Here is a 24,775-nt window from a genome sequence, read left to right on the forward strand (position 1 = left end):
CACCAGTCTATAGCAGGGCACACACACCATTCACTCACCATTCACTCACACACTCATACCTAGGCTGTGAGGTGACAGTGCTACCCACTGCTGACTGAGGGCAGAGGGGTGAGCATTAATATGATGTAAGTAAGGTCTGAGTATTCACAGCCTATGAGTTACACTGCTATATCTTTATATTTTTATATAGTTTTTTTATTTATTTAACACTGGCTGTCTTGGAGTCAATGTCACACTTTTGTTAGATTTAATAAAGGTCATTGTGGCCTTATGGGTTTGTTATAAGACTAAAAAAAAACAATAATAATAAAATATTACTATGAATGATAAGAAATAACCAAATTTTCTTAGAACCACTAAGTAACTTATAATATCTCACAACAGGTTATTAAACGCTCGACAGATAGTGTTTACGGAAATGGTGCCTGGCTCCTTTAAGAATTAGCTGGGATTTGGGAGTGACGCGGATGTGAGATCTAGTTGATCCCTCTTCGCCTTACGAAGAAAACTTGGCGAGAAAGATAGAGGAGAAAAAATAAGAAATAAAAAAAACAACAACACGAAAAGGAAAATAACAATGCCCACAATCGCGTGAAGAAAGATAGGACACGCACGAAGTTGACGCGCGTTGCCTTTGTCTCGTCGTTGCGAAAACATCTGCGAATTTGCCTAGAAGTTTGCTGAAGTTTTCTTTGTGTGGCGGATAGGTTGATACGGAGACGGGAATTGGCCATGGATTGGGGCACGGACCTTTGGGTGAGTTTGCTAATGTAGAACAAATAGCTTCTTTACCGGTTCAGACATGCCTAGTGATTATAAATGCTTTTGTGACGCTGTAAGTTAAACATTTCCACTACTCTAAAACTCGTAACACTTCCATCCAACGAGTGTTTTGATAATCTGTCCTTGTTGCCGCTCGAAAATTCCAAGGGTTGCAGTTATATGACAGTAGGCTGAACGAAAACAAAACAATTTTATCAGGCTATCTGGAGCGCTGTTTCTACCGTTTTCCCTCACTTTTCGAAGTTCATTAGTGACACATCTCTGGCAGTGGTACATTATCTGGTCGATTTACCCCCTCTGGATTGTGGTTGTACCGTTTGTGCGACTCTGTGTATTGCAGGTTAATGATTTTAGGGACGTGACTGCATTTAATTTCGTGAGTATTGCAGGTCTACATATGTTTACATCTGAGTCTTGTCGAGTTAGACTAACAGTGATTGCTGCAGCTGGCTACTGGCTGGGATAGTTTGTTGGTTTGCTAGCTGTCTGGTTACATTGACAAGAAGTTATTGGACACACCTTATCTTGCATCCATATTGTGTCAAAGATGCCTGTCACAACTAACGTAAACCCCCTAACGCAAACCCCCGAACCCCACGCTAGTAAGACTTCACATGTCCAAAATCCCTGTACTTCATGGGTGTTGAGCCAATAGGTTTCTCCCCCCTCCCCTGAGAATTGCCTACTGATTAATCACTTAGGCCGACGTTGCCAACCAAGCTCGGCTGGTTTTGATACTGGGTGTGCAAAATAAAGAATGTGGAGGAAATGCAATTGTGTTGAGCTGTCAAGGAGAGTCTTTTCTCGTCATCGTAAGCTTTGCGAACGGTGCATTCCTACGGCCGCGTTCTGTTCAATGTGAGATGACGATGTCTATGGCTACACAGTGAAGGATCTAGAGTTAGCGACTAAGTCTAAGTCTTCATCACAATTTCACAACAAATCGTCGTCCCCCCCGTTATATTGAACTGCAGAAATAGCATATTCCCGTCTCTACCTGTCCTAGTAGATAGTGGATAGTCCCTAGGGTAGTGACAGAATTCACGGTGTTTGTTCACTAACGTTAGTTTAAATGCAGTGTCGTCCTATAGAAAGAATCGCAAGTTTCCAGCAGTTTAAAAAAAACAAAAAAAACGTACATGTTGTTTACTGTGCGATACGAACACCACCCTGAAGTTTACCACACCGTGCCGAGTTCTGGATCAGGGTCACATTCCTGAGAGTTGCGGCGGAGTGTTAGGGATGGACAGGGTAGTGGTGACATTACCATGTGGTACGTGGTAGCATGACTGTGACTGCATGTAGAGCGATACGAAGTGAACTTGCGACAGACAACGGGTCCTGTTTAAACCACGAGGAAGTGACGTTTTCTGTACTTTGAGTAGAACGGTCACCATCGGGACATTCTATAGCTGCTCTTAGTGGTGGTTTGCGTGACAGCTGTGTTTAAACATCGATAGGCATCAGTCCTGGTGCTGCAGCTCTCGGAAATAAATCCCGCTTTTGTGGTTTCAGTTGGTAGCATTCTTGACCCATGGGTTTGCTATGTAAGCCCTGTTTGTCTGTAATTCACTGAGGGGAGTAGTATTCACAGAAGAAGGACGTTAAACAGAAGAAGGACTTTGAAAAGAATGCAAGAGTCTAGCTCAGGAAGAAAGTATAGTTGAAGACAAACATACATTTTTGGACCCTGCGTACTGGTCCAGTCCACACTTACCATTGCTCCACACTGCTCTGCACTAACCACTCTGTCACCCTGCTGCTCTGACCACTGATCCAGTGTGCTGGTCCCAGCACTGTTCAGCACCACTGATCTAAGCACTGCTGGGCGCTGCTTCTCCATCCTGCCATATTTGAGGGCTTTGACCTCCTTTTTCTTTCTTGGAGCGACAGCCTAATTATATGTGACCCAATTAAACACTCTGATGCTTCTTTCAGTGTGAGCTGGCAGGAACAGTCTAATATAGTCGAGCGCATGAACCAGGACACGTCTCCATTTTAACTGTGTCATTCCACTTTAGCTTTTACCTCACTTTGTCGAGGTGAATGTGCAGCCGTAGAAAATTCCATCATCTTGTCCTTATCCTTCACTGCTTGATATTTCTTGCCCGTTCGCAGTAAAGTGAATGTGTGCTGGGGAGTAAATGGGTGGAAATATTCATCGATGTGTTGCGTCCGTTTTGCGAGCGGCGATTTTGCCGAGTTGTTGTGTGGAGATCCGTTCGGTCGTTCCGAATCCCCTCGTGAGGTCGCCAACCGCCTGCGTCCTCTCCAGTTTCGGGAAGTCCAGATCCAGATCCGCTGCCTTTGCGGCCGAGCTCTGCGGTGGCTGCAGGTCTGCGCAGCTGCAGGCGGTGGATCTGCGCAGGAGCCCTGCGCGGTTTGGCAGAGAAGCACCCGCCACCTGATACCCTCCCTCCCTGGACAGTTAGGCCTGTACTGTGAGAGATTATACATCTCCCCAAAGTGCTGTCAGCACCGGTACGGTCAGGATTCACGCGAAGCCTAATTAGTGCAGCCTGCATTTGGCTCTGTACGTTACCCAGGTGGATAGAGAGGGGTAGAGATGGGGGTAGGGGTGGTGGGTTGGGGGGTTAAGTATTATTGCGCTTATGGTTTTGGGTTATTGAGTTCCTGCATTGTAGAGTTACTGAGATTTCACATCAAGTTCTAGCCTTCCTTATAAACATGGGATATATAAACGAAAGCACTCACAGACTATGTTACTGAGCTGATACAGGAGTGAATCAGTACCTGTGTGAATTGTTCAAATGTTGAGTTGCACTGTTGGTGACTAGCTCAGTTAGTTTGTCAGGTGGAATATTCATCGCTGTCCTAAACTACCTGTCTGATGCATGTCTCTGTGTGTCCCATGTTTGTTTATTCAATAATGCTGTTAGTTCTGCCCCCTTACAATAGTGTGGCATGCACACACAGTTCCATTACCTTACAGCCATTTAGCAGGTGCTCAGATCCGGAAATTGTGGATTAAACATGCAGATTAAATCCTTAATTCTCATTTTTACACAGTATCCATTTATTCAGCTGGCTAATTTTTCTGAAGCAATGCAGGTTAAGCACCTTGCTCCTCTAGGGTACACGGCAGCGCCCTACCTGGGCATCGAACCTGCAACCATCAGGTTACGAGGCCAGTTCCCTAACTGTTAGAACCACACCGCCCCCCCGGTCACTGGCCTGCTACAAGAGAACGGAAGCATACTCTCAGGGGGTCTGGTCTGGTTTTCTGGTTTTATTTCCCGGTCTTTCTCATTAAATTCACTTTCGCAATAACAGTGAAAAGAAGGCAGTTTTTTTTGTCTTGAAGGACAATCTCAGATGCCATGAGAAGTATTAACCCCAAAGCCACATCATTTTGCCAGATGCTGCTTTGGCGACGTCACCACGCATGGCTCTGGTGTGAAAGGTGATGCCGACCAGAAAGGTGAAGGCATTATTTTGTTGGTGTCCAGGTGTGCAGGTTTGTAGGTACGTGGGTGGGCGGGTGTCCTAACGTGCATTCGAGACGGCAAAACAATAGCTAACGTTCCCCAAACATATTCAAACTTTTCTCTATTCGCCACGAACGCTAGCTGACGTCACCTAGCAGCCCGAAGAGGTAGAGCGCCGCGAACAAAGATGTCTGCTGACAGGAAAGACGCCCAGAGAACAAAGGCTCTCATCCTGACATGTGACTTCCTCGGCACACCGCTCAATTCTGCACACCTCCGAGTTAGTTGTGCTGCACGACAGTATGGATCGCAGGCATAGTATCTGTCGTGTCAGGACCACGTTTAGCGGAGTCCTCTAATGTCGTGGAAGCCGCTGCGGAAATGACCCTCCGCTTCAATCGCATCACTTTTTATTAACGACGCGTTGGTGGCGAACGAATTGGTTATGTGTATTTTAAATCGTTCAACGTTAGCCGTTCGCCGCAAACTTAGTTTGGCGTGAACGCATGTCTGGTGCGTGGGCCTGCAGATGTACAAGTGCACTGTGCTGTGTGTGTGCCTGAGAACAGGCGCAACCTGTTCAGTGTGTGGGGTTTGTTACTTTTAGGCCTATTAACAATGCATTATCTTCCGGAAGCTAATTTTGTAGTCACTCATCGGAGATGCACTGGGTGGGGCATGTCACTGTGTGAACAAGCACATTCAGAAACCCTGGTTATTCCCACAAACGATGGTGAGGTGAGGCAAGGCGAACCCAATCCCAGAATCTTCTCTGTCCTGTGTAGTGTGAATTCGCACAGTGAACACAGCTGGCTCGTGGGGACGTTGCATAGTGTGCATTTTCTGTGCACGTTATCTCCACTCGCAGTGGGCTGCAGACCGGCCAGTTCTGCCCCAATCAGAGGGCTTCCCTAGGAGGCCAGGGGGGACAGCATTAGGGCTGTTTGGGGGTACTGCTTTGGGTCTGTATGGGCTTTTCGGGGTACAGCTTTGTGACCATGTGAGATGTTGAACAGGGGAGCAGTGTTGAGGTATTAGGGGCGCTTAACATTTGGACGGGGTGAGATTTGCTTTGGGCCGGCGTGTCTGTTATGTGTGTAATATTCAGCCCTTTTTGATGTTTTTATTGGGACTGGGGTTTGGGGGCCATGGTGTTGGGACATTGAAGTTTAATGGAGCGGCAGTAGGTCTGTGCAGGGTTTGTATTGGGACATTGTGGGGTTTAGTGGAACATTGTGGGGTTTAGTGGAACATTGTGGGGTTTAATGGAACATTGTGGGGTTTGGTGGAACATTGTGGGGTTTAATGGAACATTGTGGGGTTTAATGGAACATTGTGGGGTTTAGTGGAACATTGTGGGGTTTAATGGAACATTGTGGGGTTTAGTGGAACATTGTGGGGTTTAATGGAACATTGTGGGTTTGGTGGAACATTGTGGGGTTTAATGGAACATTATGGGGTTTGGTGTAACATTGTGGGGTTTAATGGAACATTGTGGGGTTTAATGGAACATTGTGGGGTTTAGTGGAACATTGTGGGGTTTAATGGAACATTGTGGGGTTTAATGGAACATTGTGGGGTTTCGTGGAACATTGTGGGGTTTAGTGGAACATTGTGGGGTTTCGTGGAACATTGTGGGGTTTAGTGGAACATTGTGGGGTTTGGTGGAGCATTGTGGGGTTTCGTGGAACATTGTGGGGTTTCGTGGAGCATTGTGGGGTTTCGTGGAGCATTGTGGGGTTTCGTGGAGCATTGTGGGGCTTAGTGGAACATTGTGGGGCTTAGTGGAATGCTGTGGGGTTCAATGGAACATTGTGGGGTTTAGTGGAGCATTGCTGGGTTTTTCGAGGAGCATTGTGGGGCTTAGTGGAACATTGTGGGGTTTGCTGGAGCATTGTGGGGTTTAGTGTAGCATCGCTGGGTCCTGGAGTATCCTGCAATGTCGTCATGTTCAGCACGACCTCAAATATGTGGCCTGGCCAGAAGTTTCTAAACTGCCTGTGTCTGTGCCAGTGACTAAGCTAGTAAACATTTGAAGAACAGTGTGATGCAGTCTTTCCTGACTGCTGACTTAGTGCTTCCTGTTGTCTTGTTTGTGACTGTTTACTTTGTTTGTTATAGGACAGCGGTAGAGGCCGTCAGTGCTGTTGGGTTTGGGGACAGGGATGTCTGGGGTGTGCGTGGGGTGGTGTTGAAGGAGCAGGGGACTAGGATTTGGGAAGGGGGGGAGGGGGGGCGAGGGAAGTCTGACTGAGACACGTGCGGTATTGGGACATGGAGACGTGACTGTAGACTGTAGGCCCGAGGGCGGGGCTATTAGAACACTTTGGATGTGCTTACCATTCCGCAGTCAGTTGGGAAATACAGCGTAGATATATTTTTTCTGACCCCTTTTTCTGAATTTTGGAGGGCCTGTTCCCAGCTGTAGGTCTGTCCCACCGCTGCCACGTGTCCGTTTGAGAGAGAGCAGGCGAGCACCAGAGCTCCCCTAAACGCAGGCTGCCAGCTTTCGCTCGGCTGCTCAGATGTGTGCGCGTGGGGGGGGGGGGGGACGAGGGGGGGGACGGGAGTTGAGGGAGGGGGAACGTGTTTTACAGAGGTGTTCAGGCAGTCCTGAACAGGGCCAGGCATGTCCCTGGCAATTGCTCTCTCGCTCCGTGTCTGTACTAGTGCTGTTCATCTCCGGCCTTAAAATACAGAGCTGAGAAGAGACCAGTGATCATTACTGTCTCTCTCTCACACACACACACGGGACCGACAACACGCTGCTCTCACACACACACACAGCAACACTGCACACACGCGTGCATTGCACCACACACACACACACCGCACTGCATACGCGCATGCACACACCACACACACACACCACACACAACAGCACGCACCACCACACACACACACACACAACAAGCATGCGCACGCAGCACTCACGCACACACACACACCAGCACGCCACGCATCACTCATGCACACACACACGTACATGCACACACACGCGTGCGCACACACACTGCTGTGCAGTCTCAGGGTCTCTGTGCCACGGTGCTGCTTCCCCGCACACGCACAGTTCGTGCTTTCTGTTGTGTCTCGTTTTATGTTGTGGCCTTTTGGTGCAGGGGGGGGAGGGGACATGGCTAAACATGTCAGGAATGTCTTCCCAAAACTACTGCTGCCACCCTCCCCCCCATAAAAGATGGGGAAAGCTTGTTCTTGATAACATCTCAGACATGCTTAGCCATGCAGGAGTTCAGACTGCAGACCTGCATGGACACGTGTTTGTGTGTGTGCGCGTGTGTGCATGTGTGTGTGGATGTGCCTGTGTGAGTGTGTGCTGTACCAAATCCATGCTGGATTTGAGATGGGACTTGAGGAAACTCCACACTGGTTGGGCATCCTGTCACCCATAACGGAACAGACAGTCACTTCCTGTTTGTGTGTCCTGTAAGTCGTATTGGAACAGGCAGTCACTTCCTGTTTGGGTATCCTGTAAGTCATATTGGAACAGGCAGTCACTTCCTGTTTGGGTATCCTGTAAGTCGTATTGGAACAGGCAGTCACTTCCTGTTTGGGTATCCTGTAAGTCATATTGGAACAGGCAGTCACTTCCTGTTTGGGTATCCTGTAAGTCATATTGGAACAGGCAGTCACTTCCTGTTTGTGTGTCCTGTAAGTCATATTGGAACAGGCAGTCACTTCCTGTTTGGGTATCCTGTCAGCCATATTGGAACAGGCAGTCACTTCCTGTTTGGGTATCCTGTCAGCCATATTGGAACAGGCAGTCACTCGCTGTTTTGCATACTGTCATAAATCACGTGTGTACACTTGGCATGATTTCTGATGTCAGAGGTCAAGGATGTAAATTCCTGGAATGTGTGGATTGTATCTATGTGTTGTTCCATACCAGTCATTGCAACGCAGTTCAAACGCAGGGCCGACGCCCCATACAATAACAGCACGATCGTGAACTTACCTTCCCAGAGGGCTGAATTGTACAGCAAATGGCAAATCGGCAACTGGTCGCATTTTAAACTGCTCGTGTTCATCGTCAGAGTGAAGTTGTGATTTCTCAGGGAAAGGTTGCCTGTCCTTATTTCATATTGCATTTGTGTACACTCAGCGATAGGGAAAACCAATTCTGAAACGCTGACGCAAAAGCCCCCGTGTCTGGGTCACACACACACACATAACAGATAAACTGGACTGGATGAACAGTTTTGAATGTGTGTAGAAGTGTATCTCTGAACTTCTCTGCTGTTTCTTGATGCAGGACCAGTACGACGTCATCGAAAAGCACACGCAGTCCGGCCTGGACCTGGTGGAGAAGTACGTGAAGTTCGTGAAGGAGCGAACTGAGGTCGAGCAGAACTATGCCAAACAGCTGAGGTACAGCGAGCCCTGCTGCGCTTCCGCATTACACTGCAGTGCATCCCCGGCGTGTAGCAGGCGCTAAGCCCGAGCCACTGACACACCTTAAGCATTGTTTTATACATAGTACTAATTTATACGGCTGGATATACACTGAAACAGTGCAGGTCGCGTATCTTGCTCAAGGGTACAACAGCAGCGGGAGTCGAACCTGCAGCCTCTCAGTTACAAGCCCAGTTCCCTAACCATTGTACTACGCTGCTGCCCCGCATTACAGCTAAGAGCCACATACACACAGCGGGCACAGGTCCTGCAAGCTGAATGTGCGTTTTTGTGAGTGTGTGTGTGTGTGTGTGTTTGTGAATACGTGTGCGTGTGTTTGAGCGTGTGTGCCATTTGTATGTGTGGGCGAGTGAGTGCACGTGCAGTTGCGTGTGTGTGTCGGGAGTGTGCGTGCGAGGATGAGACTGTATTGTGTGCACCTGTGCACGTGTCTGCGTGTGAAGTGCGAGTGGGTCGGTTTGTGTGAACGTGCGAGTTGCGCCCGCCTTGTGTGTTTGCGGTCGTTTCTCTCTCTCTTTCTGTCTTTCTCTGTTTCGGTCTCTCTTCCTCTCGCTGCGTTCTTTCCTCCTGTATCTCCTGCTCTCCATCTGTGCGGGGAAGAGGAAGTGGGAGCAGACAGACTGAAGGCAGTGCGGATGTGGTGGTCACGAGGGCCTGGCATTAAGGGAAAGAGGGGCGGCTCAAAACGGGCCACATTTTCACATGCAGCAGATGCTCTCATCCGCAGCGACTTCCAGCCTTTTTACGTGCAATTTCTTTACGCAGCTGGATGTTTTCTGAAGCAGTCTGGGTGACTTGCCATACTCGGCGTGCCGTGTAAGTTTGAGTCGCAGTGCCCCCGTCTGGGACTCAAACTTGCAACCTTGGAGTTGCAGGCCCCCAGCCCACGAACCATTATGCTGCAATTCCAGCACGTTGCCGCGGTTACCGTAATCAGCAGTACCGAAGTGCTGTACATCCGAACAAGCACAGTGTAGTTCTGATTTACTCGAGTGTAACCGATATGATCGGAATATGCCTGAATTTAACCCGTCTCTTTCCTCCGATAGAAATCTGACCAAGAAGTACTCCCCCAAACGAGGGAGCAAGGAGGAGCAAGAATGCAGGTGACAGAACTGTGGGATAGAGCTGTGTTCAGGATGTGTGTGTGTGTGTGTGTGTGTGTGTGTGTGTGTTCAGCTGAAGTGTCCTGAGCAGGTTGGATATTTACATCCATCCACCAAACGATCGCGAACAGAATCAGACCGATGAAGCGTGTGTGTGTGTGTGTGTGTGTGCGCGCGTGTGTACATGTGAGTGTAGTGTGTGTTCGTGCGTGTGCATGCGTGTGTGTGTGTTCACCAGACATAGTTCTCTGCAGAGGTTCTCAAGGGTTCCAGTTTTCCCTTGCTCACTCTTTCCATCTCTCTCTCTCTCTGTCTCTTTTTCCCTGTCTCTCTCTCTATCTCTCCCCCTCCCTATCTCTTTCTTTCTCTCTCTCTCTGTCTCCCTTTCCCTGTCTCTCTCTCTCTCTCTCTCTCTCTCTGCAGGTTTACCAGTCACCAGTCTTTCCTGGACATCCTGAATGAGGTGAATGATTATGCGGGACAGAGGGAGGTCATCGCAGAGAACATGATCCTCAACATCTGCCTGGAGCTCAGCAAGTACCTGCAGGACCTGAAACAGGAGCGCAAAACGGTGAGGGAGGAAGGGAGGGAGGGGGGAGGGAGAGAGAGAGAGAGAGGAGAGAGGGAGGGAGGGAAGGGGGGAGAGAGAGAGGGTAGGGGGGAGGGAGAGAAGGGAGGGAGGAAGGGAGAAAGGGAAGGGGGGAGAGAGCAAGGGAAGGGGGGAGGGAGAGAGGGGAGGGGGTAGGGAGAGAATGGAGGGGGGAGGGAGAGAGAGAAGGGAGGAAGGGAGAGGGGAGGGAGGAAGGGGAAGAAAGGGAGGGAGGGAGAAAGGAAAGGGGGGTGAGAGGGAGGGAGGAGGGAGAAAAAAATGGGTGGCTTGGGGGTTTGTGAAGTGTACATGCTGTGTTCAGGTGGGGTGTTAGTTGAGTCACATGACTGACAGCTTTAGCCTGAAGTGCTGTGTCCTCAGCAGGCCTCTGAGTTACACCCATCTCTGCCTTTCAGTCTCCTCTCTCTGTGTCAAATTAAAATTCAGACGTGCTTTCCTGTCATGAGTGTTCAAAGTAAAACAATGCCACCAAAGCAATAAACGAAAATATAAAGATAAATAATAATAATAATAGTAATAATAATAGATTAGCAGGATATAATAATAAATGAGAAGCAGGATGCTCAGTGTACTCGGTGTAATTTGTAGTCCTGTGTCTCTCTTGCCCTTTCCCGCCCTTCAGTATCTGTCAGACGCTAAGAAAGCCCAGCAGAATCTGGAGAGCAGCTACAAGCAGCTGGAGAGTGTGAGTCTGTCTGTCTGTCTGTCTGTCTGTCTGTCTGTCCAGCTGGAGAGTGTGAGTCTGTCAGTCTGTCTGTCTGTCCAGCTGGAGAGTGTGAGTCTGTCTGTCTGTCTGTCTGTCCAGCTGGAGAGTGTGAGTCTGTATGTCAGTCTGTCTGTCCAGCTGGAGAGTGTGAGTCTGTATGTCTGTCAGTCTGTCCAGCTGGAGAGTGTGAGTCTGTCTGTCTGTCCAGCTGGAGAGTGTGAGTCTGTCTGTCTGTCAGTCTGTCCAGCTGGAGAGTGTGAGTCTGTCTGTATGTCAGTCTGTCTGTCCAGCTGGAGAGTGTGAGTCTGTATGTCTGTATGTCAGTCTGTCTGTCCAGCTGGAGAGTGTGAGTCTGTATGTCTGTCAGTCTGTCTGCCCAGCTGGAGAGTGTCAGTCTGTCTGTATGTCAGTCTGTCTGTCCAGTTGGAGAGTGTGAGTCTGTCTGTATGTCTGTCAGTCTGTCTGTCCAGCTGGAGAGTGTCAGTCTGTCTGTCTGTATGTCAGTCTGTCGGTCCAGCTGGAGAGTGTGGTAGAGAGAATGGGGTGGTAATTAGGATCGGGTGAGTGATAGATGGGTAGTGTAATTGGTTGAGCTGATTGATGGGGTGGGTGGGGTAATTGGGTGAGGTGATTGGTAAAGTGGGTGGTAATTAGGGTGGGGTGATTGATAAATTGGGTGGGGTGATTGAGTGAGGTGATTGGTAAAGTGGGTGGTAATTAGGGTGGGGTGATTGGTAAAGTGGGTGGTAATTAGGGTGTGGTCTCTGATTGATAAATTGGGTGGGGTGATTGGTGGAGTAGGTGGAGTAATCGGCTGTGGTCTCTTGCAGAGTAAGAAGCGGTTTGAGAGGGAGTGGCGTGAAGCGGAGAAGGCCAATCAAAACGCAGAGAAAGCTGACCAGGACATCAACGCCACTAAAGCTGATGTAGAAAAGGTACACACGCACGCACACACACACACACACACACTCACACACGCGCACACACACACACACACACACACGCACACACACACACACAACACACACACACACACACACACACACACAGCACACACACAGCACACACACACACCACACACACACCACACGCACGCACCACACCACGCACGCACGCACGCACGCACAGACGCACGCACGCACGCACACATGCACTTTTTTACCATTACTATCGAAAATAAAACTTAGGGTTCTCCAAAAATGAAACAAAATTGCAACAAAAAATTGGTGATGGTATTGCCGAGGGTTTTTGGGTGTATTGGCCTTTATACACTCTTAAACTCACGCGTACACAAACTCTAACATAAAGTCCTCTCACGGCTGGTTTTTGTGGTTTTCTTTGTGATCAGTAGCAAGTTTACGCCTTGGGAACAAGGTGTGCAGCCTCTTGATTTATGACTTAAATGAAGTACTTGAGCGTAGGAACACGTCACATACCAGCAGACAAAGCGGTCCTTCGGGATTTGAGATCCCGGCTCAACACCGTCTTAACACCGACTCAACTGTAAGGCATGCGTTGCAACACACGCTTGCGCCCATGCGCTCTTAACACGCGCGAACACACAGAAATACCCACACGCTCGTGGACCTTGAATTGGAGATCTTGTTAATCGACGGATCATTTGCATAAGTGTGCATTTTGTGTGTGTGTGCGTGCGTATGCTTGTCTGTGTGTGTGTGTGTGTGTGTGCGTGCGTATGCTTGTCTGTGTGTGTGCGTGCGTGCGTATGCTTGTCTGTGTGTGTGTGTGTGTGTGTGTGTGTGTGTGTGTGTGTGTGTGTGTGTGTGTGTGTGTGTCGTGCTGTGTGTGTGTGTGTGTGTGTGTGTGTGTGTGTGTGTGCGTGCGTATGCTTGTCTGTGTGTGTGTGTGTGTGTGTGTGTGCGTGCGTATGCTTGTCTGTGTGTGTGTGTGTGTGTGTGTGTGCGTGCGTATGCTTGTCTGTGTGGTGTGTGTGTGTGTGTGCGTGTAGCTTGTGCTGTGTGTGTGTGTTTTGGCTGCATGCTTGTCTGTGTGTGTGTGCGTGTGTGTGTGCGTGTGTGTGTGCGTGTGTGTGTGCGTGTGTGTGCGTGCGTATGCTTGTCTGTGTGTGTGTGTGTGTGCGTGCGTGCGTGCGTGCGTGCGTGCGTGCGTGCGTGCGTGCGTGCGTGCGTATGTGTGTGCGTCTCTTCAGGCCAAGATGCAGGCGCACATGCGTACACACATGGCGGAGGAGTGTAAGAATGACTACGCTGCCCAGCTGCAGAAGTACAACCAGGAGCAGAGCCAGTTCTACTTCACCGAGATGCCGCAGATTCTCAACGTACGTAAGCTTCATCCCCCCTGCTGATGTCACAGAGATGCGACGTAGCTGTGCATCTATTCAGGCACCACCGTCATGAGGCCCTGGCTGATGACATCACAGAGAGACTGCGCTGCGATAAATGCGTCTTTCTGTGTGTCATCAATAAATGCCTGCGATTATCTTTGCTTCCTCTTCAGCTGTAGGAATGGTATTCTGAATGTAAAAGGACATGAAGCACACTCAAATAGGGGGGGGGGGGTGGTGTTCAACTTATGGATACATCTGGCCAGCATTTAATCTCCTTGACAACAGCATGTACGCATGGCTGCATGTACTCCTCGCCCGTAAGCGAGCGGCGTTAGTAACCCCCCCTCCCTTGCCTCGTATTTCCCGCAGAAGCTGCAGGACATGGACGAGCGGCGCGTGGAGAAGCTGGGCCAGGGCTACGTCTCCTTCGCCGAAACCGAGAAGCACGTCACCCCCATCATCTCCAAGTGCCTGGAGGGCGTCGCCAAGGCCGGCGCCAGCACCAATGGCAGGACCGTGAGTTCGCGCGCGCGCCCCTCGCCACGCGTCACGTGATCACGCGCTCACGCACGGACGAGCACGCGGCCCCACGCAGACTGTCGTCCTTTTGCGTGTGCGCAGGACTCCTTGGCCCTCATTGAGCAGCACAAGTCCGGGTTCGAGCGACCGGGCGACCTGGAGTTTGAGGACTACAGCCAGGGCATCAACAGGGCGTCCTCGGACAGCAGCCTGGGCACCCCCAAAGGGCCCCTCGACCTGCTGAGCAAGAACAAGAACAAGCTCTGGCCCTTCAGCAAGAAGAGCAAGGTACAGCCTGCCCCTCCCCTGCAGTGCCACGCCCACCTCCGGTATAGACCCTGCCCCCCCACAGTGCCACGCCTACCTCAGGTATAGACTCCCCCCCCCCCCCGTGCAGTGCCAAGCCCACCTCAGGTATACACCCTGCTCTCCACAGTGTCCCCACCTCAGGTATACACCCTGCTCTCCACAGTGTACCCTGCTCAGGTATAGACCCTGCTCTCCACATTGTACCCTGCTCAGGTCTAGACCCTGCTCTCCAGATTGTACCCTGCTCAGGTATAGACCCTGCTCTCCACAGTGTACCCTGCTCAGGTATAGACCCTGCTCTCCACATTGTACCCTGCTCAGGTCTAGACCCTGCTCTCCAGATTGTACCCTGCTCAGGTCTAGACCCTGCTCTCCAGATTGTACCCTGCTCAGGTCTAGACCCTGCTCTCCACAGTGTCCCCACCCCTGGTACAGACCCTGCTCTCCCACTGCTCAGGTCTAGACCCTGTCCTGTTAAGCCCCTCCTCCGTGTGAAGGGCAGACCCCCTCCCATTCCTTTGCACTTCAGGCCCCAGAACGATAGCCTTTATGAGGAGATTGATGACATCATCAGCAGAAACCCTCCCCTCCCTGCCTGTCTTCTGCCTTCCTTTTGAATCTCTCTTCCCTCCCTCCCTCCTTGTGCACATCCTGTTGGCTGTTCCACCCTGTGTCCTGTCTTTTTATTGCTCTGTGTTCTGTCTGTCCGTATGAAACATGTCTGTCCATACGTACGGCTCCCCGTACCCTGTACCCTACACCCTTCACCCTTCAGCACACTGATCTGTACGGCTCCCTGTACCCTACACCCTACACCCTTCAGCACACTGATCTGTACGGCTCCCTGTACCCTATACCCTTCAGCACACTGATCTGTATGGCTCCCTGTACCCTACACCCTACACCCTTCAACACACTGATCTGTACGGCTCCCTACACCCTACACCCTTCAGCACACTGATCTGTACGGCTCCCTACACCCTACACCCTTCAGCACACTGATCTGTACGGCTCCCTGTACCCTACACCCTACACCCTTCAGGACACTGATCTGTACAGCTCCCTGTATTCTGCGGCCCGTGCCACATATAGTGGACTCTAACGTATGTCCATTCCTGAGGTCTAAAAGTCTCAGGTAGCCTAGCCTGATGAATTTAAGAAAGAAAGTTATCCACATGAAATATGAGTACCTAAGTCGGTAGTTTCCATTCAAGTTCATGGTAACTTTCCAGTCACTATTTGCCAGTATCAGGGAAATATGTCCCTGCCCTAGGTCCGCGCTCTTTCTGGTGCCATTTAAGAGAAGTACAAAGAGCATAAAAGCACCTAAAATGGCCGCCCCCAGGAGAAGAGAACCGTTGCCGTAGTGTTTGGAGATAGACCTCAGGGATTCCTTTGCTTTCCTTCTATTCCCTTAAAAAGTAAAAAAAAAAAGTGAAGAGTTTTTCTTAACGGAAATGATGGACGTTGATTCGCTCTCGTCGGACAGCTGATGGATTTATTGCTGGTTCTTTTTCCACGTCGGTGAAGGAGAGTGGTAGTGAGATACCGTTTGGGTGAGATCGCTCCATTCCCCCCTTTTAATGCGCTGTTTGTTTGCTGCTGTGTGGCTTAACACAAACTGTGAGTATTTTGTGGACATTTTGGTGGGAACGTTGACTATGTTTGAATATCTTTATGGCCAGTTTTTTTTTTATTTCTTATCTACGTTCTTTTTGGATTTCATTTTTTATTCTTTGCTGGGTTGGATTTTCTGTCCTTTTATTTCTTCAGTGGACTGGGTTACAATGGCTGATTAAGAACTATATGAAATCGGACAAGTGGATTAAAGTGAACTTTTAGCCTCTTATCATGTATCTTTTTGTATATACGTACCTTACTATTTTACTTATTCCGTACACTTTTCTACTCTTAATTTGTACTTTCACTAACACACAGTTATCACTAATAAATTAACTACGGTGGACTGGCATGTTTGTTTTTTTTTTTGTTTTTAAATATCCCCTACCATTATTGCTGTAGTGTAATTGACAATCGTTACAACCCTATACCCTACAACCTTCAGCACGCTGATCTATAGGACTCCTTGCACCCTATACCCTACACCCTTCAGCACACCGATCTATACGGCTCCCTGTACCCTATAACCTACAACCTTCAGCACGCTGATCTTTAGGACTCCTTGCACCCTATACCCTACACCCTTCAGCACACCGATCTATACGGCTCCCTGTACCCTATAACCTACAACCTTCAGCACGCTGATCTATACGACTCCTTGCATCCTACACCCTTCAGCACACTAATCTGTACGGCTCCCTGTACCCTACACCCTACACCCTTCAGCACACTGATCTATACGGCTCCCTGTACCCTACACCCTACACCCTTCAACACACTGATCTGTACGGCTCCCTGTACCCTACACCCTACACCCTTCAGCACACTGATCTATATGGCTCCCTGCACCCTATACCCTACACCCTTCAGCACACTGATCTATATGGCTCCCTGTACCCTACACCCTACACCCTTCAGCACACTGATCTATACGGCTCCCTGTACCCTACACCCTACACCCTTCAGCACACTGATCTATACGGCTCCCTGTACCCTACACCCTACACCCTTCAGCACACTGATCTATACGGCTCCCTGCACCCTATACCCTACACCCTTCAGCACACTGATCCAAATTACTCCCTGTGCCCTATACCCTACACCCTTCAGCACACTGATCTATATGGCTCCCTGTACCCTACACCCTACACCCTTCAGCACACTGATCTATACGGCTCCCTGTACCCTACACCCTACACCCTTCAGCACACTGATCTATACGGCTCCCTGTACCCTACACCCTACACCCTTCAGCACACTGATCTATACGGCTCCCTGTACCCTACACCCTACACCCTTCAGCACACTGATCTATATGGCTCCCTGTACCCTACACCCTACACCCTTCAGCACACTGATCTATACGGCTCCCTGCACCCTATACCCTACACCCTTCAGCACACTGATCCAAATTACTCCCTGTGCCCTATACCCTACACCCTTCAGCACACTGATCTATACGGCTCCCTGTACCCTACACCCTACACCCTTCAGCACACTGATCTATACGGCTCCCTGCACCCTATACCCTACACCCTTCAGCACACTGATCCAAATTACTCCCTGTGCCCTATACCCTACACCCTTCAGCACACTGATCTATATGGCTCCCTGTACCCTACACCCTACACCCTTCAGCACACTGATCTATACGGCTCCTGACCCTACACCCTACACCCTTCAGCACACTGATCTATACGGCTCCCTGTACCCTACACCCTACACCCTTCAGCACACTGATCTATACGGCTCCCTGTACCCTACACCCTACACCCTTCAGCACACTGATCTATATGGCTCCCTGTACCTACACCCTACACCCTTCAGCACACTGATCTATACGGCTCCCTGCACCCTATACCCTACACCCTTCAGCACACTGATCCAAATTACTCCCTGTGCCCTATACCCTACACCCTTCAGCACACTGATCTATATGGCTCCCTGTACCCTACACCCTACACCCTTCAGCACACTGATCTATACGGCTCCCTGTACCCTACACCCTACACCCTTCAGCACACTGATCTATACGGCTCCCTGTACCCTACACCCTACACCCTTCAGCACACTGATCTATACGGCTCCCTGCATCCTATACCCTACACCCTTCAGCACACTGATCCAAATTGCTCCCTGTGCCCTTAAACGTTTAGTAAGCCCAACAGCCCAAACAGAAAGCTGGAATGCCAGCAATGTTAAACAGAACACAGGCTGTTGGGCAGAGATAGAGCCTACTTTTGCTTTAGGTTTTGATTTTGTTTTATTTTTCTGCTTCACTCAGACATTTGAATTGACTTGTTCCCCCTAAAATGATTTGCTAATGTGAGCCAATCAAATCAAGCTTTGCTGTAGAGTCTAAAGCCAATCATTAATAAACCAATTGTTAAAGTAAATTTAATGTTTTAAACACAGTGCCTTGCTTTGCTGTCTTTGTGGCGAGTGATTGCTGGGTGTTTGTGCTGGTGTTGGGGCTGTCCTTGCTGTTGGGTGTCTCACGGGTTCCTGTGCTGTGATTCGGTGGCTCCAGGATTTCCTGTGCTGTGATTGGGTAACACCAGCATTGTCTCCCTCCCTATGTGTAGTGTTGATGGTGTTGTCTCTCTCTTTCCCTTGTTGTTGTCTGCCCCCCCCTTACCCCCCGCTCCTCGGTCCTGGCCCTGTTCCCAGCTTCCCCCACCCCCACTCACCCCCTTATCCGTGACCCCCACCCCCTCACCCGCTAACGGACCCCCCTCCCCCAAGTTTGCCCGGGACCCCCTCTCCTACTGTCTGAAGGAGATCAATAAGACAGTCAAACCCAGAATCTCCTCCATCAGGACGCTAAAGAGAACGGTGAGTCCCGAAGGTCAGGGGTCACAGGTCACGTGACCTTCCCTCTGCCTTGTCAGCTTTTTGAGGACCAGTTGAGCCAGGTGGGCAGATGTGATGCAGCCATGATTGCCCAGTGTTGGTCGTTGAAAGGAAAGAGAGGCCTCCTTGTGCATCCTGCTGTGGTCAGATCGCTCCGCAGCAGAGCTCTCCTGTCTTCCAGCACAAACTGAAAAAAAAGACAGCACTGTGGTCCAATGCCGTCCAATCCCTGTAATCCCCTCTTCAGATCAGAGAGCTGCTCTTCCTGTAACCTGTCACATCTCTTCAGTAGGAGCAACCTGCTCTTTACAGTTTCTCTATTTTTCCTGCAGGTGTTAACTCCAGGAAAACAAATGGTAACATCTCAGAGGGTTTGGGTCTTTTCATCACTTACCTGGTGTCCTTCCCTGCCGGGAGGTTTGGTGCTCTGGGGGGGAAATCTGGCACGATGTCCCCCTCTTTGGCTCTGCTGAGCAGAGAGGGGATCGTGCTTCTTCAGGCCAAACTTTCGCTCCTGAATTGTGGGTAGCCCCCGCCTTCACTTGTCTCAACCGCACAAAATTGGACATGGCTGATTTCATTGGGGGGAGGTGGCGGCCTAATTCAGGACTGAATGTTGGGAAGGGAGCCACCTGGTGGAGGAAAGCTTTATGTGCAGCTGACTGGCTCCGACACTCTTGACACACGAGTTTGATTCACAAACAGCGCAGCTTCACTGTTTCAGCCCTCTATATTCCGCCCACTTCACTGTAATTGGTCAAGTCCTTGGGTCCAGGCTACTGTTCTTAATGATACCTGGAGCTGATTGGATAGGGCAGCTCCAGGAGTAGCGGGACAGTGCAGCTGTGCTGTGCACGGGTGTGAAAGAGGGGCTGCGCGTTTCATCTTCTCCACATTGTGACTGCTCTCAATCAGAACGCAGACTGTCCCTGCTCTCAGTACAGACCACACGCAGTCCCTGCTCTCAATCCAGAAGGCAGACTGTCCCTGCTCTCAGTAGAGACCACACGCAGTCCCAGCTCTCAGTACAGACCACACGCAGTCCCTGCTCTCAATCCAGAACGCAGACTGTCCCTGCTCTCAGTACAGACCACACGCAGTCCCTGCTCTCAATCCAGAACACAGACTGTCCCTGCTCTCAGTGCAGACCACACGCAGTCCCTACTCTCAATCCAGAAGGCAGACTGTCCCTGCTCTCAGTACAGACCACACGCAGTCCCTGCTCTCAATCCAGAAGGCAGACTGTCCCTGCTCTCAGTACAGACCACACGCAGTCCCTGCTCTCAATCCAGAAGGCAGACTGTCCCTGCTCTCAGTACAGACCACACACAGTCCCTGCTCTCAATCCAGAAGGCAGACTGTCCGTGCTGTCAGTACAGACCACACGCAGTCCCTACTCTCAATCCAGAACGCAGACTGTCCCTGCTCTCAGTACAGACCACACACAGTCCCTGCTCTCAATCCAGAAGGCAGACTGTCCCTGCTCTCAGTACAGACCACACGCAGTCCCTGCTCTCAATCCAGAAGGCAGACTGTCCCTGCTCTCAGTACAGACCACACGCTGTCCCTGCTCTCAATCCAGACCACACGCAGTCCCCGCTCAGTACAGACCACACGCAGTCCCCACTCTCAGTACAGACCACACGCAGTCCCCGCTCTCAGTACAGACCACACGCAGTCCCCACTCTCAGTACAGACCACACACAGTCCCCACTCTCAGTACAGACTACACACAGTCCCCGCTCTCAGTACAGACCACACGCAGTCCCCACTCTCAGTACAGACCACACGCAGTCCCAGCTCTCAATACAGACCACACGCAGTCCCCTCTCAGTACAGACCACACGCAGTCCCCACTCTCAGTACAGACCACACACAGTCCCCACTCTCAGTACAGACTACACACAGTCCCCGCTCTCAGTACAGACCACACGCAGTCCCCACTCTCAGTACAGACCACACGCAGTCCCCACTCTCAGTACAGACCACACGCAGGCCCCACTCTCAGTACAGACCACACGCAGTCCCCGCTGTCAGTACAGACCACACGCAGTCCCCGCTCTCAGTACAGACCACACGCAGTCCCCGCTCTCAGTACAGACCACACGCAGTCTCCGCTCTCAGTACAGACCACACGCAGGCCCCGCTCTCAGTACAGACCACACGCAGTCCCTGCTCTTCCTACAGACGGCCGGCTGTCCCTGCTCTCCGAACAGACTGCGTGATGTGTACTGAACTGTGGGTCCTGATTGTCCTCCCCCCACTCCCCCCCCCCCCCCCGCAGCCTCCGCCTACAGAGGACTTTGGCCACCTGCCCCCGGAGCAGCGCAGGAAGAAGCTGCAGCGGAAGATCGATTACATCGGCAAGGAGCTGCAGAAGGAGGTGGACCAGAGGTCAGCATCAGTGTCTCCGTGACAACATTGCCATCACCACTACCTCCCAAACTTCCTCCAGAGCTTGTTTGCAGAACAGCTTCTCCTCAAGTGTGTAACTTTTCTGCCTCTCACCCCCCCCCCCCCTTTCTGTCACTCACTCTCAGTGAGGGACTAGAGAAGATGAAGGACGTGTATGAGAAGAATCCTCAGATGGGGGACCCCAGCAGTTTGGAGCCCCAGATCTCCCAGACGGGCCAGAATATAGAGAGACTGCGGGGGGAGATGCAGAAATATGAGGTGTGTGTGTGTGTGTGTGTGTTTGTGTGCATGCCACAAGATAAGCCGAGTCTCAACTCTCACACAGTATGCACATATTCCCAGAAACAGGATAATGGAAAATGTAAACTAAACAAGAACTCTTGACTGCAGTAGTAATAGCAGTCCTTACAGTACTGTATTAAAAGTGTCTGTATTTCAGCTTCTCGTTACTGACACTGATCACAACCGTTTCCGTGTGGAAATGTAGACTACTGGGAGTCCTACGGACTGCATGGCCAGTTCAGAGTTTTTCATGGGATGGGATGGAGGTGTTTTCTGATGGGGTGTTTGGACTTTGTTTATGGAGATGTTCAAAATGTCCACCACCCCACCCCACCGATCCTACCTCATTTCATTCGGCAAATTCCTCATGTTTTTTCTCACTTGTACCATTCTACTTTCTTCTTTGTGTCTCTTTCTCTCCCCTCCCTCCTGCAGTCTTGGCTGATGGAAGCTGGAGGGCGGGGGGAAACCGCCCAGTACGTCCCCCACACACTCAACAACAACGGCTCCCATGACAAATACAGGTGAGGCTCTGCTACCTGCCACAGGTGTGTGTGTGTGTGTGCGCGTTTGTGTGTGTTTGTGAGTTTTATTTATTTCGCGTTTGTTAGGTGCAGATACAAACTGACGTACATTACGTGAAACAAAATCTGATGCCTTGTACCATATCATTTGTACCTCACATTCATTTCCAGCTGTTTACCCGAGAAGGGCTTTTAAGATGTGTTACATTAGAATATGTAATGAGGAGAACGGACTATTCAGACCATCTAAGCTGGAATTTAGTTAAAGGTAAATTCTGTACTGATATCTGTAGGTAGCTATCTGTGTGGACTGTACGTTTTCATTGTATGTTCATTTCCACCTATGTCACCTTGTTCTTACAAAACACAACCCAGAATATTTTGTAGGTCACTTTGATCACTTTTATGAATTTACGTACCATAGTCTGCTTTTGCTGAACCTAAATAGATTAATTCATTACTTGCAATGTTTTGCGTTTCATATCAGGAACCAATTTAGTTGCCCTTCTTTGCACTTAAAAGCAGTTTCTATCACTGTATTAGGGAGAGGGACTAGAACACATAAAATGACATGACATTGTAAGGTTATACATACACGATGTGTATGTAACACCAGACGGGTGTGTCACTCATTGCAGTCCTGATGGTGCCCAGTCTGATGAGGGCAACGCTGATCCATCCCAGGCGATATATGCCGAATTTGACGATGACTTTGATGAAGATGAAGCCATTAGTCCAATCGGCGAATGCACAGCTCTGTACAACTTCCAAGGTGAGAGTTAGCGAGCTTCAGGCCCCTTCCTTCTTCCTCTCTCTTCCTCTCTCTCTCTCTCTCTCCCTCCCTCCCTCCCTCCCCTCCTCCTCCCTCCCTCTCTCTCTCTCTCTCTCTCTCTCTCTCTCTCTCTCTCTCTCTCTCTCTCTCTCTCTGGCCTCAGCTCTCGCGCTCATCCCTCCATCGTCATCTATCAAACACAGCTGTCTATCCGTCGCGTGTTAAGACTCCAGTCCTGTGTGGGCCGCAGCGTCTGCTGGTTTTTTGGGGTGTTTCGGCACCAGCGGTGCGTTCAAGACGTTTATTGGTAAAATAGTCCAGAAGGAAACCGCAAAAAAACCCGCCGACACTGCAGGCCCAGAGACTCCAGTTTGACTCCCCTGGTCTGCGCGGTCTGCGCGGTCTGCTTCCTCACGTGTCTTCCCCCAGGCGCCAGCGAGGGGACGATCGCCATGCAGGAGGGGGAGGTGTTCGCCGTGGTGGAGGAGGACAAGGGCGACGGCTGGACTCGGGTGCGACGCCCCAACGGGGACGAGGGCTACATCCCCACCTCCTACGTCAGCGTCAGCCTGCGGAAGTGACGGCGCCTCCCGTAGGTCTCCAAGGGATGATGTTCTCACCTTTTCCCCCGGGTCACCCGAGAGTCCTGGGGGGGGCGGCTGCTCCAGGGAACTGTTAAAAGACAGAAGCTTCTGGAAAATTGCGCATTGCGGGTGTGGCCAGCGCACCGTTTCAGAAGAGGCTGGGACCAGTGGAACTGTTAACATTAATGCATTAGTGTACGCATCACCATGGTTACAGAGTGCATGGGCAGGAATGTTTTTTTTTTCTCTCTTCACCCTGCCGACGAAGACAGCAGAGTAACGCTTCAGTCCGCACAGCAACTCCTACCGCAACAGAATTTTTTTACTTCCGATCGCAACCCTTAACATCTGCACATAATTTCGCTCCCCGCGGCAACGCAAAATGGAACCATGTCAGTTTAGTCCCCATGGCAACCCAGAAACAGCATTTAACCGCTTTAGTCCCAAGAAGCCCGCGTCGTTTCGCCGTTTATTCCTTGTAGTTCGTTTGTATCTTAAATCTTGACCGGGGCGGTGGGTGCAAAAGACAATTCAGGACTGTTATTATTACACACGAGTGCACACGAATACACAGCTGCGTACAGCAGCATCACATGGTTTATGCTAAGACCGGCAAAGGTAGGTGGGGGTGGGGGGGGCGGGGGTGGGTATGCCACTGCGGAGGCCATTTCCAGTCAGGCCAGCCATTTTGGGCCCAAAGCCTCACACCAAAGACCCGGGCTGCTGGCCAAATTCGCTTGCCCACCGCTGGGGCCCTCGGAGATGTGAACTTTGCTCCAAATCCCACCCACAACAGCAACAGCCACGCCTCCCCCGGTGCTGTGGTTCTCCTGTTGAAACACGGCGCTGAGAACGGTGTGACAATCGGCCGGAGGTTGGCCGGTGTAATGGCCTGTAATGGCCGCCCCAGCTACGGCACAGCTGTGGAAACGAGGGCCGCAGCACTGCGGTGGGGTCCCTACAAGCAGCATTTAAAAAATCACCGTCTCTCCTAGATTTATAATACTGGCATTATATCAGGTCAAAAGTGGTTATATCAGGTCATTATAGGTCAATTTAAATGAAACACATTGCCTAGTAACAGAAATAATGGCTGTATTCATCAACAGATTCGATCCTACTACAGTGGTGTTAACTCAGAAGTAGATTACCAAATGAAAATGTGCAACTTTTAAGGACTTTCGTATTTATAAAAGAATAATATATTTTAGCCATCATAATACCACTATCATAGTATTAGACTTTGGTCCTTCATGAATAAAGTTTGTAAAGTTAGGGGCAATTGTCTAATTGTATATTTACAGGAATTTTTTTTTTTTGTCTCTGTGTTTTGCTGAGCCAGACCTGGGAGTTAATTCCACTCCTTGTCTGTGTTTTTTTTTTGTATGAACTCTTCTATTGAATTGCCTGCACCTTTGCCATTGTTTAATGGGATATATAGATCTATAAACAAAGCACATTTCAAAACAAACCAATGTTATTTTTTTTAATGATGTGCATGAAC

At 50.2% G+C, this 24,775-nt stretch overlaps 1 protein-coding gene across 4 annotated transcripts; it reads left to right on the top strand.

The window, feature by feature from the left end:
- Nucleotides 1-452: 452 nt before the first annotated feature.
- trip10a (thyroid hormone receptor interactor 10a) lies at nucleotides 453-24,742 on the top strand. 4 transcript variants are annotated; one of them, XM_064314188.1, is made up of 16 exons: nucleotides 453-756; nucleotides 8,503-8,618; nucleotides 9,713-9,769; nucleotides 10,193-10,340; nucleotides 11,002-11,064; nucleotides 11,916-12,020; nucleotides 13,256-13,384; nucleotides 13,763-13,909; nucleotides 14,015-14,200; nucleotides 18,512-18,676; nucleotides 19,027-19,050; nucleotides 20,979-21,088; nucleotides 21,235-21,367; nucleotides 21,827-21,915; nucleotides 22,554-22,687; nucleotides 23,117-24,742. In XM_064314188.1, the coding sequence occupies exons 1-16, from the start codon at nucleotides 733-735 to the stop codon at nucleotides 23,266-23,268; spliced, it is 1,782 nt and encodes a 593-aa protein (XP_064170258.1). In that variant the 5' UTR covers nucleotides 453-732; the 3' UTR covers nucleotides 23,269-24,742. The 4 variants fall into 4 exon arrangements, with proteins under 4 accessions (XP_064170258.1, XP_064170259.1, XP_064170260.1 ...); XM_064314189.1 differs by lacking the exon at nucleotides 19,027-19,050; XM_064314190.1 differs by lacking the exon at nucleotides 18,512-18,676 and having other exon boundaries at nucleotides 455-756.
- Nucleotides 24,743-24,775: the final 33 nt, after the last annotated feature.

The sequence above is a fragment of the Anguilla rostrata genome, chromosome 17 (assembly GCF_018555375.3).
Source record: "Anguilla rostrata isolate EN2019 chromosome 17, ASM1855537v3, whole genome shotgun sequence".
Taxonomy (NCBI): domain Eukaryota; kingdom Metazoa; phylum Chordata; class Actinopteri; order Anguilliformes; family Anguillidae; genus Anguilla; species Anguilla rostrata.

Excerpts from the sequence above, each read along its gene's own strand:
- trip10a (XM_064314188.1), top strand. The coding sequence starts at position 733 with ATGGATTGGGGCACGGACCTTTGG. Across the intron at positions 12,021-13,255 it reads CTAAAGCTGATGTAGAAAAG|GCCAAGATGCAGGCGCACAT; the intron begins GTACACACGCAC and ends GCGTCTCTTCAG. Across the intron at positions 21,089-21,234 it reads CAGAAGGAGGTGGACCAGAG|TGAGGGACTAGAGAAGATGA; the intron begins GTCAGCATCAGT and ends ACTCACTCTCAG.